This window comes from Schistocerca gregaria, chromosome 1, assembly GCF_023897955.1.
Source record: "Schistocerca gregaria isolate iqSchGreg1 chromosome 1, iqSchGreg1.2, whole genome shotgun sequence".
NCBI classification, from domain to species: Eukaryota; Metazoa; Arthropoda; class Insecta; order Orthoptera; family Acrididae; genus Schistocerca; species Schistocerca gregaria.
The window spans coordinates 1,066,642,034-1,066,660,672 of record NC_064920.1 but is presented as its reverse complement, the minus strand read 5'-3'; the positions used below and the strand labels follow the sequence as shown (position 1 = coordinate 1,066,660,672).

Genomic DNA, 18,639 nt, shown 5'->3' with positions numbered 1-18,639 from the left:
TTAACAGTAATCTGGGCTATTTCCAGCTGCTTACAAACATCAGCTAACCATCCCATATTCGAGAAAACCATTCATAGTGGGGCTGCACTGTGAGTGGTGCAATGTGCTACAGGGCAGTGCACACATAACTTTAAACTGAGCCTGCTGACTATCTTCTATCTGTCGAGCTAAAAAAAATTACTAAATTCCTATTAGAATTAAAGCAAATACACAGAACGAGATTTCGATTAAGGAAACAGAAAAATTGTTTTCTTGAAACAGCTTGAATCAGTTTTGGTAAAAATATATTCAAAGGCTAAGCAATTAGTCATTATGGATGAGTTTAATGTAAACTTCCGTACAGTCAACAGCAACAGAAGAGAACTGGAACATTTGTTACAAACCTTTAATTTAACTCCAGCAGTTGAATTTACAACCTGAGTGACAGAACCCAGTGTAAGCCTTATTGACGATTTCTTTATTAAGGTTAGTTGTAGTCGTGATACTGTAAGTCAAATTCTGAATGGTCTGACCGACCATTATGGGCAGTTGCTTACTCTTAATAACATATGTTTTAGCATTAAACCTAAACTAGCTTTTGGTCTTTCAGAACAATCATTGTGGACACAGTATTACAGTACTACTTGGAGTAATGACTCATACAACTTTCAGTTAGTAAAATAATACTACTTCTTCCTTCGATGCATATAAAAAATACAGACTTCTCTTTACTTATTCTCAGAAACAAATTGGCTACCGGCGATTACGCTCTAAAATAACGTGCGTCTACCTTCGTTCATTAACCGAGAGCGGGTTCTTCCTTTTACCAAGGAACAGGAAAAACGTCTTCTGTTTCTTTAACATTTGAAAATCAAAATACATGGAGTTAGGCGCAGACTCTATGCTGGGCTACCGATTCGCATTTTCTCTTTGCCTTTGAAGAAACTTAAAAGCAAGAAATGCACAACATACTTGGATTGGAATAAAACGTCAAAGAGGTACCACTAGCCAAAAATAAAGGTACAGTAAATGTGTTCTACCTCGGAAACCATTCGAAATAGTGCATATGTCCATATGAAGTTTTCTGTGTCAAACGAGCATTCTTATCTTACCCCTGAATACTGACCATTCTTCCTGATCATCTTATATAACATTAAGACCAAAAACAACCTATACAAAGACCTCATTAGTATAGAAAAATCAGACACATGGGTACACATATATTCAGTAGCTTACCTTGGTAGCACAATAAATGTCATGAACACAATGCACTCAGGGTAGGGCTGAGAACATTTTTCCACACGAGTAACATTGGTGCCTTCCCCCTCCCCCACACCCTTTTTGTTCACCTCACACATACATTAGTTGCGATTCCCTGGGATTATAGTATAATTTACAGAAATAAACCTAAATCTAGTGAATGTGGAAATGGTTTTCTTCCACTACTAATTACGATACATGTTGTGTACCAACTGCACACCAGGGACGCCGATAAGCGCCCCCCCCTCAAACTGGTATCTCGAATGACCGCGTGTGTGTCACTTGGGCGATAAACTGGCCCTGAATGTTGTGGAGTTAAGATTGAATTCAGAAACTTTCTGCCGAAAAATCATTCTCCTCCATTTAAGAGTATCTTCACAGAAACTCCCAAATTTCATGCTTTAGGTTAACGTATAATCAGAATTAGCACTGCACTATAATAACCGGCTGCTTCGTTTCCAGATTTGTTTTCGCGGCCTGGAAGCAGGGGTGCCAATATACACGACTCGAGTGTATTCACGGATGGCTTTTGACAGCATCTTCGGCTCCATGTTTCAGAAACCCATAATTAAATATCCGCCGTCATAATATGCCACTTGCAATGCGTGTAGTGCACTCTTTCTTTAGTTCAATAACACAATATAAAGCCAGACTAAAGGTTCAATGTTTTTAACAGCAAATTAATATTACGGAAAATACGTTAAGAGCGCCCTTGGTCGCAAATTTCATATGCCAATAACTACGTAAATATCAGCCGTCACAATACCCCACATGCTGTATGCACAGTACACTCAGTCTTTAGTTCAATAACACATCTGAAGATTCCATTAGGAGATATGGGCAGCTGAACATGGCACAAAATACGCGCCCCCGTCTGCAACTTCCGATATCAGTAACCCAGAAACGTTCGCTGCTAATCGTGCCGTTAATGTGGCATATTTAGGTACCCATGTCTCCAAACTGGAGAGTAAATCTGGCTTCATGGTTCGTTATTGAACTAGAGAGTGAGTCTTCTCTAGATGCTGCAAGTGGGAAATCACGACGACCAATATTTATTGAGTTATTCACAGCCTAAGCTGAGGGCACTAAGCGCTTATTTTCTGCCATATTTAGTTGCCCATAGCTCCTAGTCTTACAGGTAATCTCGTTTCATGTTTCGTCGCTGAACTAAAGAAGATGAAAGCAGCTCGTTAGAATGAAATTACAATGAAATGAACACCCTTAGCTGCTTACAGGCGTTGACACACGTCAACGGGGACAGATGAAAATGTGTGCCCCGACCGGGACTCGAGCCCGGGATCTCCTGCTTACATGGCAGACGCTCTATCCATCTGAGCCACCGAGGACACAGAGGATAGTGCGACTGCAGGGATTTATCTCTGGCACGCCTCCCGCGAAACCCACATTCTCAACGTATTGTCCCGCATACAGCGAAATTTTATTTAGTTGCTGACATCCAAAGTTAGCAGACTAGGGCGCGAAGCGCTTATTTTCTGCCATATTCAGCTGGCCGCTTTTTGTAATCGGCCCGTTAATACGGCTACATTATTTGTTATCGACTAAAGAGTATCCTGTGGATGCTTCAAGTGGGATATTTCTTCGGCGTATGTTTATTGAGATTTTGGCATCCGACGTCTAGGGCACCAAAGCGTATTTTCTGCCATATTCAGCTGCCCGTATCCCCTAGTCGGACCTTTATTCCGGCTTCATTTTTCGTTTTTGAACTAAAGAAAGGGTCTCCACTGGATGCTGCAAGTGGGATATTGCTAAGTTCTAGGGGACTGATGACCTCAGATGTTAAGGCCCATAGTGCTCAGAGCCATTTGAACTTTTTTTTTTTCTTTTTTGCAAGAGGGACATAGCGACAGCGAATATTCATTGGGTTATTCACATCCAAAGTCGAGGCCACATTGGCGTAATTTTCCGTCATATCCTTGCTCATGTCTGCTAGTCGGCCCGTAATCTAGCTTTATTTGTCGTTATTAAACTAACCAAGGGGTGTTATCTGTATGCTCCAAGTGCTGTGTTCTGACGGCTAAGGTTTACTGAGTTGTTGACACCCGATGTGTAGGGCGCTAAGCGCATATTTTCTGTCAAATTCAGCTGCCATTATCTCCTAGTCGGAACGTAATCTGGCTTCATGTTGCGTTATTGGAATGAATGAGTGTTCCCCCGTTGCTGTGAGTGATGAAGTGAGACGGCGAAAATTTGTCGAGTTACATCCAAATTTATAAGCCGTGGGCGCCACCGCGTGTTTTCTGCCAGTGTAGCCGTCCATATCCCTTAATAGGACAGTTAATTGGGCTTCAAGTTTTGTTATTAAACTGAAGTAGGCTTTCTCTATGTGTAATGCAACTGGCTTATTGCTATGTCTGATATTTATTTAGTTACTGACATCCGAAATTAGCGACAATCACGTATTTTCTGCGATATTCAGTTGCCGTTATCTCGAAATCGGCCCGTTAGTCTGGCTTCATGTTTCGTAATTTGACTGAAGTTGGCGTGTACTAAGCATACTAAAGTGGCATACTGCGACAGCGGATATTTATTTCATTGTGTGTTTCTGAACTTGGGGGGGGCGACGTTGCGGTGGAAAACAATCAGCGAGCTGTCTCAAGTCGTGTACCTCCCGCCAGGTGCCGAAAACTAATCTAGGTACGAAGCTGAGTTCACGCCAGTACTTTAATGTAATAGCGTAACATCATTTCATTGTTTTACATTTACTTTAAATGTGTATCTTTCAGTTCTTCCCACATTTCAGAGACCACTCTCTATGGAACACACGGAAAACAAAAGACGTAATACTGCTATTGCAATGTCTTCTTTATCCATCCTCATCTTTGTAGAAAGTTGATATTTCTTAAATAAATAACTGAAAATTATATTGAATTGCCTATAAAGTTTTAGGTATAATCTTGAAGCTGTGTGAACTATTTGTACCACTATACAACGACCACGACTGTACACATAATGGTATTTTTAATTTTACTGATTTTGTCTGTATAGATGCCACACCTGCAGCCACTGATTCAGCGATCTGTGACCATTTCTGCGTGTAATTTTGGTTCGTACTTGTAGTTTCCTACCCCCATGAACCATGGACCTTGCCGTTGGTGGGGAGGCTTGCGTGCCTCAGCGATACAGATGGCCGTACCGTAGGTGCAACCACAACGGAGGGGTATCTGTTGAGAGGCCAGACAAACGTGTGGTTCCTGAAGAGGGGCAGCAGCCTTTTCAGTAGTTGCAGGGGCAACAGTCTGGATGATTGACTGATCTGGCCTTGCAACATTAACCAAAACGGCCTTGCTGTGCTGGTACTGCGAACGGCTGAAAGCAAGGGGAAACTACAGCCGTAATTTTTCCCGAGGACATGCAGCTTTACTGTATGATTAAATGATGATGGCATCCTCTTGGGTAAAATATTCCGGAGGTAAAATAGTCCCCCATTCGGATCTCCGGGCGGGGACTACTCAGGAGGATGTCGTTATCAGGAGAAAGAAAACTGGCGTTCTACGGATCAGAGCGTGGAATGTCAGATCCCTTAATCGGGCAGGTAGGTTAGAAAATTTAAAGAGGGAAATGGATAGGTTGAAGTTAGATATAGTGGGAATTAGTGAAGTTCGGTGGCAGGAGGAACAGGACTTCTGGTCAGGTGACTGCAGGGTTATAAACACAAAATCAAATAGGGGTAATGCAGGAGTAGGTTTAATAATGAATAGGAAAATAGGAATGCGGGTAAGCTACTACAAACAGCATAGTGAACGCATTATTGTGGCCAAGATAGATACGAAGCCCACACCTACTACAGTAGTACAAGTTTATATGCCAACTAGCTCTGCAGATGATGAAGAAATTGAAGAAATGTACGATGAAATAAAAGAAATTATTCAGATAGTGAAGGGAGACGAAAATTTAATAGTCACAGGTGACTGGAATTCGAGTGTAGGAAAAGGGAGAGAAGGAAACATAGTAGGTGAGTATGGATTGGGGCTAAGAAATGAAAGAGGAAGCCGCCTAGTAGAATTTTGCACAGAGCACAACTTAATCATAGCTAACACTTGGTTTAAGAATCATGAAAGAAGGTTGTATACGTGGAAGAACCCTGGAGATACTAAAAGGTATCAGATAGATTATATAATGGTAAGACAGAGATTTAGGAACCAGGTTTTAAGTTGTAAGACATTTCCAGGGGCAGATGTGGACTCTGACCACAATCTATTGGTTATGACCTGTAGATTAAAACTGAAGAAACTGCAAAAATGTGGGAAATTAAGGAGATGGGAACTGGATAAACTGAAAGAACCAGAGGTTGTACGGAGTTTCAGGGAGAGCATAAGGGAACAATTGACAGGAATAGGGGAAAGAAATACAGTAGAAGAAGAATGGGTAGCTCTGAGGGATGAAGTAGTGAAGGCAGCAGAGGATAAAGTAGGTACAAAGACGAGGGCTGCTAGAAATCCTTGGGTAACAGAAGAAATATTGAATTTAATTCATGAAAGGAGAAAATATAAAAATGCAGTAAATGAAGCAGGCAAAAAGGAATACAAACGTCTCAAAAATGAGATCGACAGGAAGTGCAAAATGGCTAAACAGGGATGGCTAGAGGACAAATGTAAGGATGTAGAAGCTTATCTCACTAGGGGTAAGATAGATACTGCCTACAGGAAAATTAAAGAGACCTTTCGAGAGAAGAGAACCATGTGTATGAATATCAAGAGCTCAGATGGCAGCCCAGTTCTAAGCAAAGAAGGGAAGGCAGAAAGGTGGAAGGAGTATATAGAAGGTTTATACAAGGGCGATGTACTTGAGGACAATATTATGGAAATGGAAGAAGATGTAGATGAAGACGAAATGGGAGATACGATACTGCGTGAAGAGTTTGACAGAGCACTGAAAGACCTGAGTCAAAACAAGGCCCCCGGAATAGACAACATTCCATTAGAACTACTGACGGCCTTGGGAGAATCAGTCCTGACAAAACTCTACCAGCTGGTGAGCAAGATGTATGAGACAGGCGAAATACCCTCAGACTTCAAGAAGAATATAATAATTCCAACCCCAAAGAAAGCAGGTGCTGACAGATGTGAAAATTACCGAACTATCAGTTTAATAACCCACGGCTGCAAAATACTAACGCGAATTCTTTACAGACGAATGGAAAAACTGGTAGATGCAGACCTCGGGGAAGATCAGTTTGGATTCCGTCGAAATGTTGGAACACGTGAGGCAATACTGACCTTACGACTTATCTTAGAAGAAAGATTAAGAAAAGGCAAACCTACGTTTCTAGCATTTGTAGACTTAGAGAAAGCTTTTGACAATGTTGACTGGAATACTTTTTCAAATTCTAAAGGTGGCAGGGGTAAAATACAGGGAGCGAAAGGCTATTTACAATTTGTACAGAAACCAGATGGCAGTTATTAAAGTCGAGGGGCATGAAAGGGAAGCAGTGGTTGGGAAAGGAGTGAGACAGGGTTGTAGCCTCTCCCCAATGTTATTCAATCTGTATATTGAGCAAGCAGTAAAGGAAACAAAAGAAAAATTTGGAGGAGGTATTAAAATTCATGGAGAAGAAGTAAAAACTTTGAGGTTCGCCGATGACATTGTATTTCTGTCAGAGACGGCAAAGGATTTGGAAGAGCAGTTGAACGGAATGGACAGTGTCTTGCAAAGAGGATATAAGATGAACATCAACAAAAGCAAAACTAGGATAATGGAATGTAGTCAAATTAAATCGGGTGATGCTGAGGGAATTAGATTAGGAAATGAGACACTTAAAGTAGTGAAGGAGTTTTGCTATTTAGGAAGTAAAATAACTGATGATGGTCGAAGTAGAGAGAATATAAAATGTAGACTGGCAATGGCAAGGAAAGCGTTTCTGAAGAAGAGAAATTTGTTAACATCGAATATAGATTTATGTATCAGGAAGTCGTTTCTGAAAGTATTTGTTTGGAGTGTAGCCATGTATGGAAGTGAAACATGGACGATAACTAGTTTGGACAAGAAGAGAATAGAAGCTTTTGAAATGTGGTGCTACAGAAGAATGCTGAAGATTAGATGGGTAGATCACATAACTAATGAGGAGGTATTGAATAGGATTGGAGAGAAGAGAAGTTTGTGGCACAACTTGACTAGAAGAAGGGATCGGTTGGTAGGACATGTTTTGAGGCATCAAGGGATCACAAATTTAGCATTGGAGGGCAGCGTGGAGGGTAAAAATCGCAGAGGGAGACCGAGAGATGAGTACACTAAGCAGATTCAGAAGGATGTAGGTTGCAGTAGGTATTGGGAGATGAAGCAGCTTGCACAGGATAGAGTAGCATGGAGAGCTGCATCAAACCAGTCTCAGGACTGAAGACAACAACAACAACAACAATATTGACTTAGCATCTGTGTTGAAGATTTCATTTAAAAATGAGTGGGGTCATCACACTGTTTGGATGCAGGACAAAATACCATTTAGATGTAAAATAATATTATTAGAATGTTTCCAGGGATGCGATACCAAGAAAGAAAATGGATGCACTTCTAGTTCACAAAGCGTCCTCTTGAAAAAGAAAATCGTTAATTATTATCGGCTGCCGAAGCTGGGCCACATTCAACATCATGACTGATAGTCTTCATTGGCCGTGTTATATCACAGCAGCTCCGTGATGCACAATCACGCAGGTGACCCATGCGTCGTTACTGAGTTGCCCAAGGTTGGTGACTGTCCCAGGGAAGCCCAGAGATCTACAACACCAACAAGAATCACTTCTCCACTTTTGGCAAGATTAATGTGTTTTTTCTTAATACCAGTATTTATAAATGGTAACAATACAATGTTACATCTCCTAGTAATATAAATTCTTCTCCAGTGCCTTGGCCCTTAATACAACAACAAACACTCTGAGCTGGATCACCTCTCCTCCTATTACAAGTAAACAATACCTGTAGAGCATCACTCAGTTGTTTCTGAAAGAAAAGCATGGCGTGAATCAGGTTGAAAGTATATGTGCAAATGTCACCTAGCAGTATGTGTTCTTAAGAACTCGACGATTTTTTTTAAAAATTATCAATAACTCCAGGCGAAGACAATCTTCGATGTCATTTTATTTATTAATTCACAGACAATACATTAATATCGTTCAATATGTACATATTTTTATTTATTTATTTGACATTTAGAGAATTTTCTCTACTTAGACATCAAATATACAATTTTATGAAAGAATATAACAATATCACGTACAGTATAAAATATAAAGGATCATATTGGTAATATCAGTGATATATATTTACACCAATCTTCATAATGAAATTACCAATTACTTTCTTTGGGTCAGTAGCTCCTAGAGTAAGCTGATAACCCTGTCACTGTATCAATTTAATAAAATCCTTCTGCTCATTGTCATATTTGGAACAAGAAAAGAGGATGTAATTTACATCAGCGGCTATATTGGAGTTACACTCATATGTAGCAGAACTGATAAATGTTTATTTGAGATAAATGAAGTGGGAAGGATGTATGGTTGAATCAGAATCGAATTGTGGTTTGTCAGGAAATGGTTCAATTGAGCCCTCTTGAACCACAGTATGAAGATGACTTCAGGTTGCAGCATTGCATAATAAGTACATTACTGTTGTTTAGATTCATCCATCTTCCCTTGCCAGTGGATTAGAGCAAGATCCTTGACGCCATGCATATAATCCGTATACGGTATTTTGTAGTCAAGTATATTGCCCGTTAATATAGCTTGATTAAATTTTATACCCACAAGAGAAAGTGCCCATAGAAGATTAATAATTTGTTCTTTCTTATGACAGAATTTCCTTATTACAACCAGAGTACACCAATTATTTGATTTATCCCAATGCTGATACTTGTCGTTTTTGAGGACGATCTGATATGATTAGGGGCCTAGAGAATGAAGCTGGAAATATGAATTTAAGGCGTCTATAATTGCACTGCCTCTGCCGTGAATATAGAAGCTGTGTTGGGTAATCATTTTATCTTCAGGACTTGGCAGCTGGGAACAAATATAAGTGCATCTAGTACATACCTCTTATGAACTTTTGATCTATCAGTATAAAGATAAGTGAAATCTGTCCATTTTCTGTAATACACGGGTGAAAGCTTATTTTATTAAATGTGTATCCCAAGCGACTCATTTAGAAAAGTATGATGGTAGTTAAAAGCTGAATATTTCTGTATCATACTCAAACATTGGTAATAGACTGAAACAATTAATGTCTGAGGTGATAGAATACTGTGAGTTGAAACTAGAGTAGATGGCTGGATTTTTAGTTCTTCTGTTAGAAACCATCCTGATACATTTAATGCTGTCTTTGTTTTTATAGACTGAGCTTTTCTTAAATGCCATGTCCTGAATGTAAAATTTCTCAGCAAGCATTTGTCTTATTTGTTTAGGGACATCTCCCTGCCTCCACTAATAGCGCTACTATCGTTAAAACCGAACAAACCTCCAGGACTTGATGGAATCCCTATCAGATTCTGTAATGAATTTGCGGCTGAGTTAACCCCTCTTCTAAGTACTTCATAGATCCCTTGAACAAAACCGTACCCAGAACTTGGAAGGAAGCACATGTTACAACCTTGTACAAGAAGGATGGTAAAAGTGATCCACAAAACTATTGTCCAATATCCTTGACATAAGATTGTTGTAGAACCTTAGGACTTATTCTGAGATCAAACATAATGAGGTATCTCTAATGGAATGGCCTCCTTCATGCCACACAGCTTGGATTCCGAAAACATCGGTCTGTGAAACCCAACTCACACTTTTCTCACATGGCATAATGAAAGCCTTGGATTGAGGCAATCGGGTAGATGCTGTATTTCTTGATTTCCGAAATGCATTTGAATCAACAGTCACCTACATTTATTGTCAAAAGCACGATCATATGGCAAGTAAAATTGTGAGTGGGCTGAGAACTTTGTGGTAGGAAGGACACAGCATGTTATATTGGATGAAGAGTCATAGACAGATGTAGAAGTAACTTCGAGTGTGCCTCAGGGAAGTGTATTGGGACCCTTACTGTATATTAATGACCTTGTGGACAATATTAATAGTAACCTCAGGCCTTTTAGAGATGATGCAGTTATCTATAATGAGTACTGTCTGAAAGAAGCTGGTGTTGATAAGATTTCAAAGTGGTGCAAAGATTGGAAAATTGCTTAAAATGTTCAGAAATGTAAACCTGAGCTCTTCCTAAAAAGAAGAAACATAGTATTCTGTGACTACAATATCAATGAGACAGAGTTGGACTTAGCCAACTCATACAAATACATGGCTGTCACACTTTGTAGGGCTGTGAAATGGACTGATCTCATAGACTTAGTCATGGGTAAAGCTGGTGGTAGATTTTGGTTTACTGGTATGATACTGATGAAGTGCAATCAGTCTACAAAGGAGATTGCTTACAAATCACTTGTGCGACCAATACTAGAATATTGCTAACAATGTAGGACCGTACCAAATAGGACTAACAGGGGTTTGAACGTATACAAAGAAGGGCAGCATGAACAGCCACAGGTTTGCTTGGCCCATGGGAGAGCGCCACGGAGATGCTGAAAAAACTGAACTTGTAGACTCTTGCAGAGAAACGTAAAGTATCCCGAGAAATTCTACTAAGTTTCAAAAACCGGCTTTAAATGATGACTCTAGGAATATACTACAACTACTTACGGATCGATCTCTCATAGAGATCTTGAGGACAAGATTAGAATATTTGCAGCACTTACAGATGCATTCAAACAACCATTCTTCTCGCAGTCCATACTTGAATGGAACGGGAAGAAATTCTAATTACTGTTATAATGGGACATACCCTACACCAAGCACTTCTCAGTGGTTTTGCAGAGTGAAGATATAGATGCAGATTTATTGGAGTCGAGCGCATAGCTCTGAATTGTAGACTGTCTAATTTAGAAAGGAGTACTTGTACATATGCTTCGTAAATTACAAGGGTACAGACAATTTTTCCGTTTACGGGCACAATATTAACATAATATTCAAGAGGATTGCAATATTCGCAACATCTGGTGACAAAGGGGATTGTTTATTGCGCAGACTGTTTAAGATTTTAAAGCAAACAGGTGATTATTAGTATTCTGAATTTCAGGTTTCCAATTCTGTTTCTCGTTTCATTTCACTTATCGATATTACTAAAAAAACTCGAGTGCCGCGGGTCTGCGACGCTTGTGATTGGGCCAGTATGTTCCAGATTCGGACGCGGGAATATTAAGCTGTGTTTCAGCGCTTGTGCGTAGATAACGAGGAGTCACGGATTGAGATTACGCGTATTATTTGACAGTGCTTCGGTATACGTAGATAAAACTACCAGCATAGTACGATGACATCCATTGACTAAAGACGGAAGTGTTTTTCCGCTGCGTGATTGTACATAACCCCACAATTTGTTTAAAGTATCGAAAGTTTAGGGGTCAGATACTATCATGGACTAACTTAATATTAGTCTCAGGGTGTTTGCATGGGCGCTGTTCATATAATCACGTCTCCGCCGTGTAACCGATTTAGTCCGAAGCACGTACTGGTGGTAGACGTTACGCGCAAGATGATGATGTATATTTTATTTTTCTTCATTATTGCATTTTTTTGCGCTGTCGACTGTTCAGTGCTAGATAATGAAGTGCATGATACCAACGACGTAACATGTGCTGTCCCAGAAACACTACGACAGGAGATAAAGAATTATGAACATGTTGTGAATAAAATAATTGATAGTATCGTGTATGGAAGATTTCGGGGTAGAACGTGGAGAACACTGGCGTATTTCGTTGACAAATTTGGAAGTAGAATAGCGGGTTCTGAAAATCTAGAAAATGCAATTGACTTCATGCTAAACCAGTCCTCACAATTTGGTTTAGAAAATGTACATGGTGAAGAAGCTGTTGTTCCTCACTGGGTCAGGTGAGTACAGAAGTACTACCTAAAGTTACAGAATATAAATGTGTTTTATATCCTTTCTTATGAGTTACCTCTATGAATTTTTTTGTATTACTTTAACCAGTATATACTATTCTATACTACAGTGCTAGAAAACAAGGAAGTGTTAGCACAGTGGATCAAGCTTGAATGTTCCGTCACACAGTTTGTAATAGATAAATGTACCGTAGAAGAATTTCTATATTTGTATTGTGTAAAAAGTAGTGAGTAGCAGTTGCTAACTCAATCTGTATAGCTTGTTTTCATTTGGGGGAAAAATAATTTATGGTGATGTTTAGAGTACAAATAGATGTACGCATTAATTTGCAATATGAATGTAAAATGACTTGTTCCACGTCATGACGATTTATCGTGCAAAATGTTCCACGGAACATGAAAGTAACTAACTAAACAGTATGTTGTATATTTTTTGAGTAGCCTTGCTTCTGTGTGATACTTGTACTGGTACTGTGTTTGGTGTGTTTATTTCCTGTTAGCAATTTTTACAGTGGGAAGAACTGAATAATTCCAAAAGCTACAGATTCATTTATTGTCATTTTATGTATCTGTTGGTCGACCGAGTCCAGTTTTTAGCATTTAGTGCTGCGCATTAGTCTTCTTCTTTCTCACAAGTGTTTATACTGTGCAGTGTCAAATTTTTTTTTACATTAGTACGTTATTTAAATGAAATCAGTGTGCTGAAGGAAACAAATGTAAAATAGAGGAAATAGTTGTGAACTGGGTAGAGTTTTAAACTGGTGATTATTTTCAAATAACAGGCATTTCAGATTATATCATAATCTCTGTTTACTTAAGTAGAAAGTTTTTGCCACTTACAGTAGAATATTTATTTATTTTTCCTTAGGTTGTTTTACATGATATCAGACATAACAGTTTATAATAGGCAGGGTATAATGTTACTGGACTCACTAGAGGTATGCATGTATACACATTTATACATGTAAATAAAATAGAAAGAAACTTCCTCATGGGAAAAATTTATTAAAAACAAAGATTCCAAGACTTACCAAGCGGGAAAGCGCCAGTAGATAGGCACAATAAATAAAACACACACACACAGAATTTCTAGCTTTCGCAACCGACGGTTGCTTCTTCAGGAAAGAGGGGTCTTTCCCTCTCCTTCCGTCTTTCCTGAAGAAGCAACCGTCGGTTGCGAAAGCTAGAAATTCTGTGTGTGTGTTTTATTTATTGTGCCTATTTATTGTGCACCGGCGCTTTCCCGCTTGGTAAGTCTTGGAATCTTTGTTTTTAATATACCATTTATACATGTAACTACTCAAACTGACTAAAAATAAAAAAAAGACAGTAGAAACATATATACCTTTTCACACACACACATATTATGTGGTTAAATATTCATGTAAGTGATTCATCAACACAGGTGTTATTCCTTATGTTGGATGTATTCTAACTTATTTCACATGATGTCTAGTGCTATTTCAATATTGTTTGCTAACAAGCACAACATTCAAATACCCAGCAAAGAAAAACACACGTAGCAAATGTTATATTATAACTACATGAGATAAGTTTGCACTCTCTTGTTAAGTTTTAGTGTAGTCCCACATATTTACTGGTCAGTCCTTAAGTTCGTGTTTAATTGCTGTGATATCTATGAAGGTACAGCTTATCCATGAGAACTTGGTGTTTTTACTGGTGCTACCAAAAGTGAAGGAAGCTGGCACTAGTTAAAGGATTTTCACATATATCAGAGCCCTGCCAACGTTAAGCTGTCCCTAGATGTGAAGCATTACTGTACATATTGTTAGGATAATGTTGCCAGTACTGCACAAAACAGCTGATGCTGTTTTTATCTAACCAGTCTTTTCCCTTCGGCATTCCCAATGAGGGGTAAGGTACTCCTCCTGCCATTCCTGACATCCACCGCACAAATTGTCAATTTGTTGTTGACATGCTGTAGTCATGTAACAGTTTTGTTTTTTTCTTTAATTAATGACAGTACTTTTAATGCTCTTCATGCATTCTGGGAGTTAACTGTAAAAAAAATTCACTGTTCTTGTACAGGGACCTTGTTATACAGAAGATGTATGTGACTGTAGCATATCTGTAGTAATGAGTCTCCATTTACTGTGTTAGATATATAGGAAAAAGTTCAAGCTAATTTTTGGACATCTATTATCTACATGAGTTTCCCAAGACAAGCACTTTTGTACCACCACACCAAGAACTTCTAACTACTTGTCTCATGTACATATGTGTTCCCGAGTTTAAGACTGGTTATGTATAGCTCTGAAAACTGCGACTAAGAGGGAAATATTTCAAAAATACTGTTTAATTTATAATTGTATGTAACATTGGCTAACACACAGTCCAAATTATAAAATTGTATATCTACAATATAATGTAAAGGTAGATTGCTACTTACTGTAAAGATGACACATTAAGTTGCAGACAGGCACAACAAAAAGATGCTAATACATTAGCTTTCACCCAAAGCCTTCACCATATAAGGAAACACAGACACACACACACACACACACACACACACACACACACACTCATCATTCATACAAGCAAACACACCTCTCACATGCATGGCTGCCATCTCAAGCAGCTCGGATAAATATATATATACCTAGGTTTACTCCACATTGTTCGATGTACTTTGTTGCATCTGCACACATGAAGTGAGTAAACACAAAAAATGACTGTTTTGCTTTACTTGTTCATCTGAACTGTTAAGCAAATCAAATTTCAATTTTATAGTGCACCTGACAGCGAACCAGATGTTTAATTGCAAGGCCTGAAAGTGATGAGAAAATCACTATAAACTTTTGTATCATTAAAAAGATGGCTAACAGTTTTTTGTATTACACTGAAGAGTTAGTTTTTTTCAATCCTGTCTCCAGTTATTTTTGAATTTCTGAAGTGTGTGTCGTGTTCAATAGGGGCAATGAATCTGCTGTCTTGGTATCTCCAAGAATTCAGAAACTGCCTATGCTCGGTCTTGGTTCAAGTGTTGGGACACCACCAGAAGGAATTAAAGCAGAGGTTCTTGTTGTGACAAGTTTTGATGAACTTCAAGAGAAAGCTGCTCTGGTAAGTACCATATATCTTTTTTTTTTAATTTATCCCAGTGCAGATATTCATGAAACACTTCTGTATGATTTTATTCAAATAGATGTAGGGCGTGAAGTACTGTCTGGTGGAAGCTTTAATGCATGTCAGTGTCTAAAGGTACTTTAGTTCCTTTGCAAGTATCTTAAGTCTCTGATGTGGTATCTCATTTGAAGAAAATTATCAGTTCCATCCTTTCCTGCTGGGGTTGGGTCGTCTGAGTGTTTAAGACTCAGAGCAATGCTTATGCTACGGGCTTTGTTGGCTCTAGGCTTTTTATTTAAGACATTTAGTGGGAAGAACTAAATCACTTTTGAAAGAATCTGTGTCATACTGCAGATGATATGTTACTATTGTCCTGTTTTGTGCATAATTGAACTGTTATTTAGTATGAACAGACATAGAAAAAGTATCTAAAGTTGTGATGCGTAATACCATGCCACATAAAAAGCTCTACAACTTCTTCGTGTTAAAAGCAATTTGAATTCTTTTAGCACCCATACCTCAGGACTTTAGTGAGGGAAACCTGCCATACAGCCTACACTTGTTTGTACCACTCACTAGGCATACTTTATGCTAATAACTCTTGCCATTGTTTGATTTCTGCCAGTTTTACTTTGCATCCTATCTTTTTGCCATGATATTTATTTTCCATGAATTACATTGTGAGTAATAAATTATATTCTGAAGAAAAGAGGATATGATGAATAGTATCGGGGCTATGCAATGAAGTGAGATACGTACAAGTACTTTTTTACAAGTGCAGTATGCCAAAATGACTTAGTTATATATGTTTTAAGAATCTTCATAGAGGTGTGGTTCAATGACAGTGGATACGGCCTACCAAAGTTCTGTAATTCACTCTTAAAACCTTGTTATGTTTTTTTTTCACATGATATTTGATATGCGTGGGTAGTTTATCAGATATATGTGCATAGATGTACTCTGTTGATTCAAAACTCAACTGATTTGTTCTCAGGCCTTGCAGGTTCATTTTCAAAGGGCAGTTACACACTGCACTGAGGTGACAAAAGTCATGGTAGCAATATGCACATATACAGATGACTGTAGTATCTCGTATATGAGGCACATCAAACTTGAATGCTTGAAATATTAATTCACTTTATTACATAAATGAGTAACAGATTTACTTTGACACAGTTCTTTGCTACAGTATTGCTTTATAATATACAACTGTCTTTGACTATGAAAGCATCACTTGATGGACTAAGTAACATACTGTCTTGAGGTACAGTGTTCGACATTTACAACCGTACAAGTTCATCTGAAACTTTAGCAATGTGTTGGTCTTAGACTATGATGTTGATCAGTGTAGCTGAGGTCCTGAAGTGGGCTGAGGGTGCCGCTATACTGAGAGGGAGAGCATGTATTTTGGGGGAGAGGGAGGTCTCCCACTGATTGTTGTGTATTGCAGCGAGCCCTTGCTAATGTTTGTCATATTGATCCGCGTCGCCAATTTTGGTGTTGGACTGTGATTTCTGGACAATACCACAGCCAGCTTCTATAGTATCTTTATTGTAGGCTTCCTCTCTGCCCTATTGCTTTTTTTTTCTTTTTCCGCCGTTGTTTTCCATATTTCCCCACCAGAAGTCCCATGTTCAGGGTAATCTGGTTTACTAGTACTCTGTCTTCTCTTGTCCTGTTTTCTTCACTGTCCTGTTAAGTTGAACACTCGGTGACATTCATACTTCTCTCCAACCTCTTGCTCTCTATTGTTGTGCTCACTAGTGGGCCCATAAAATCCCTTTCTTACTATATTGTTATAAGAAGCTTCACAAACCATGAAAACTCTTTGTTGCTGATATCACACTGTTTTGCCTAGTAGTTCTGTGTTAGATTAAGTTTATAAAGAATAACAACAATTTATAAGAAAAAAAAATCAGAGATAATAACCGCTAGTAGTGAACGTGAGATCAGATACAACAGAGAACAATCAACTGATAAAACACATATGAGCTGAGTTCTCAGACCAAAAAATGTTAATTAGTACCAAGATAGGTGTTCCCACTTTCTCACTTACAGGATTTTCATATCTTCTCTGATTGTTGACCGAGACGAGTAGTCTAGGTAGTCAGAACCTCTTAATCCTTGAATGTGTTCCATACACACTTGGTGGACTTTCCTCTCTTTTTGGAGCATGAAATGCATTTCAAATCCAGTGAAGTGTCCTATTTTTTAATTAATTTTTTTGTATGAAGTTTTACTCTCCATGTAAATTGTATACTTATGTATTTTTAATGTTTTCCATTTTGTTGCGGTAGTCGTAGGTTCCACCGAATATATTTCGAGAAATTTAAAAGATTTTTAATTTCACCTCTTCTGATTTTGTTGATGTTTAAATCTTACAAGCATGTGTTATGAGAAGTATGATAAGAGTCTTAAATATGTTTGACTTTGAACTTCTAAAGTTGATTTTTATTACATTCAGCATTGCAAAATAACACCTTTTTTTTTTTTAAATTGTTATCTGTAATTAATGTGGTATTTTCACTATAGATTGGGTTGGAACAAATATTACAGTATTATCAGCATTATTCTTTTTAATATTTTGCACTTGAAGTTTAATTTGGTTACAGAATGTCACCTATCTTCACATTAATTAATATTTTTTTTGTCTGTCATCTCAGTTCAGATGTCTTTTCCAGTTGCTCGTTTTCTGTTGTTTCTGAGCTTATATTCATACTAGCTGTTATTTACTTTGTTTGATGTTTTTTCTTGTCAACTGTTGGGATGATTTATTAATATGAAATAAATTATCTATTGGAATCTTAACCTTCCACACATTCCCAGTAGATTTTCAGTCTCTTGATAATAATTAATTTCTTTTAATAAGCTTTGAGAAGAGTAAGATTTTCAAATAAACTTTTATTACTTAGTTTCATTTTCTCGTTGTTGGCTGCAGTTCGTCACATCTAGGGGTAGATTCAGAGGCTGAAATTTTTCACCTTGAGGGTTCCAGATGATTTGACAACTGTTAAGTAAGTCTGCTGCACTCTCTGAGCTTGATGCAGGCAGCATCTGCAACCCATCCATTGGAGTCGTCTTGCCCTTGCTTTGACCGCCGGCTGATTGATGCACATTGGACTTCCGCTAGCTGCTCCTAAGTACATGCTTTGCTGAACATGTCTCAACCGTGCACGAGCCCACAAACTCGCTAGACCTATTGCTAATCATCCTTGGCATTCTAAGGCTCGTCACCAATTAAGGCTTTCATGGACATTTTTACAGTGATCATCTTCGTGGCAATGTTAAAGACTAACTTTTTAGTTTGTACTGAAACTGTGTGGACCACTGTCCCTAGAAAATGTATCTACATTTCAGTTGCCGCTTG

The 18,639-nt window shown here is 38.4% G+C and overlaps 1 protein-coding gene across 4 annotated transcripts in view; it reads left to right on the top strand.

Annotated features, from left to right (window-relative positions):
* The first annotated feature begins 11,244 nt into the window (after window positions 1-11,244).
* Window positions 11,245-18,639, top strand: part of LOC126281384 (carboxypeptidase Q-like) — an 83,656-nt gene continuing 76,261 nt past the window's right edge. For 2 of the 4 annotated variants that reach the window (XM_049980337.1, XM_049980312.1), the window contains exons 1-2: window positions 11,431-12,173; window positions 15,119-15,269. In XM_049980337.1, the coding sequence (XP_049836294.1) occupies window positions 11,734-12,173; window positions 15,119-15,269 (591 nt within the window). In that variant the 5' untranslated portion in view covers window positions 11,431-11,733. Of the gene's footprint in view, window positions 12,174-15,118; window positions 15,270-18,639 lie in introns of all 4 variants that reach the window. The other 2 variants (XM_049980330.1, XM_049980320.1) reach the window with 2 other exon arrangements.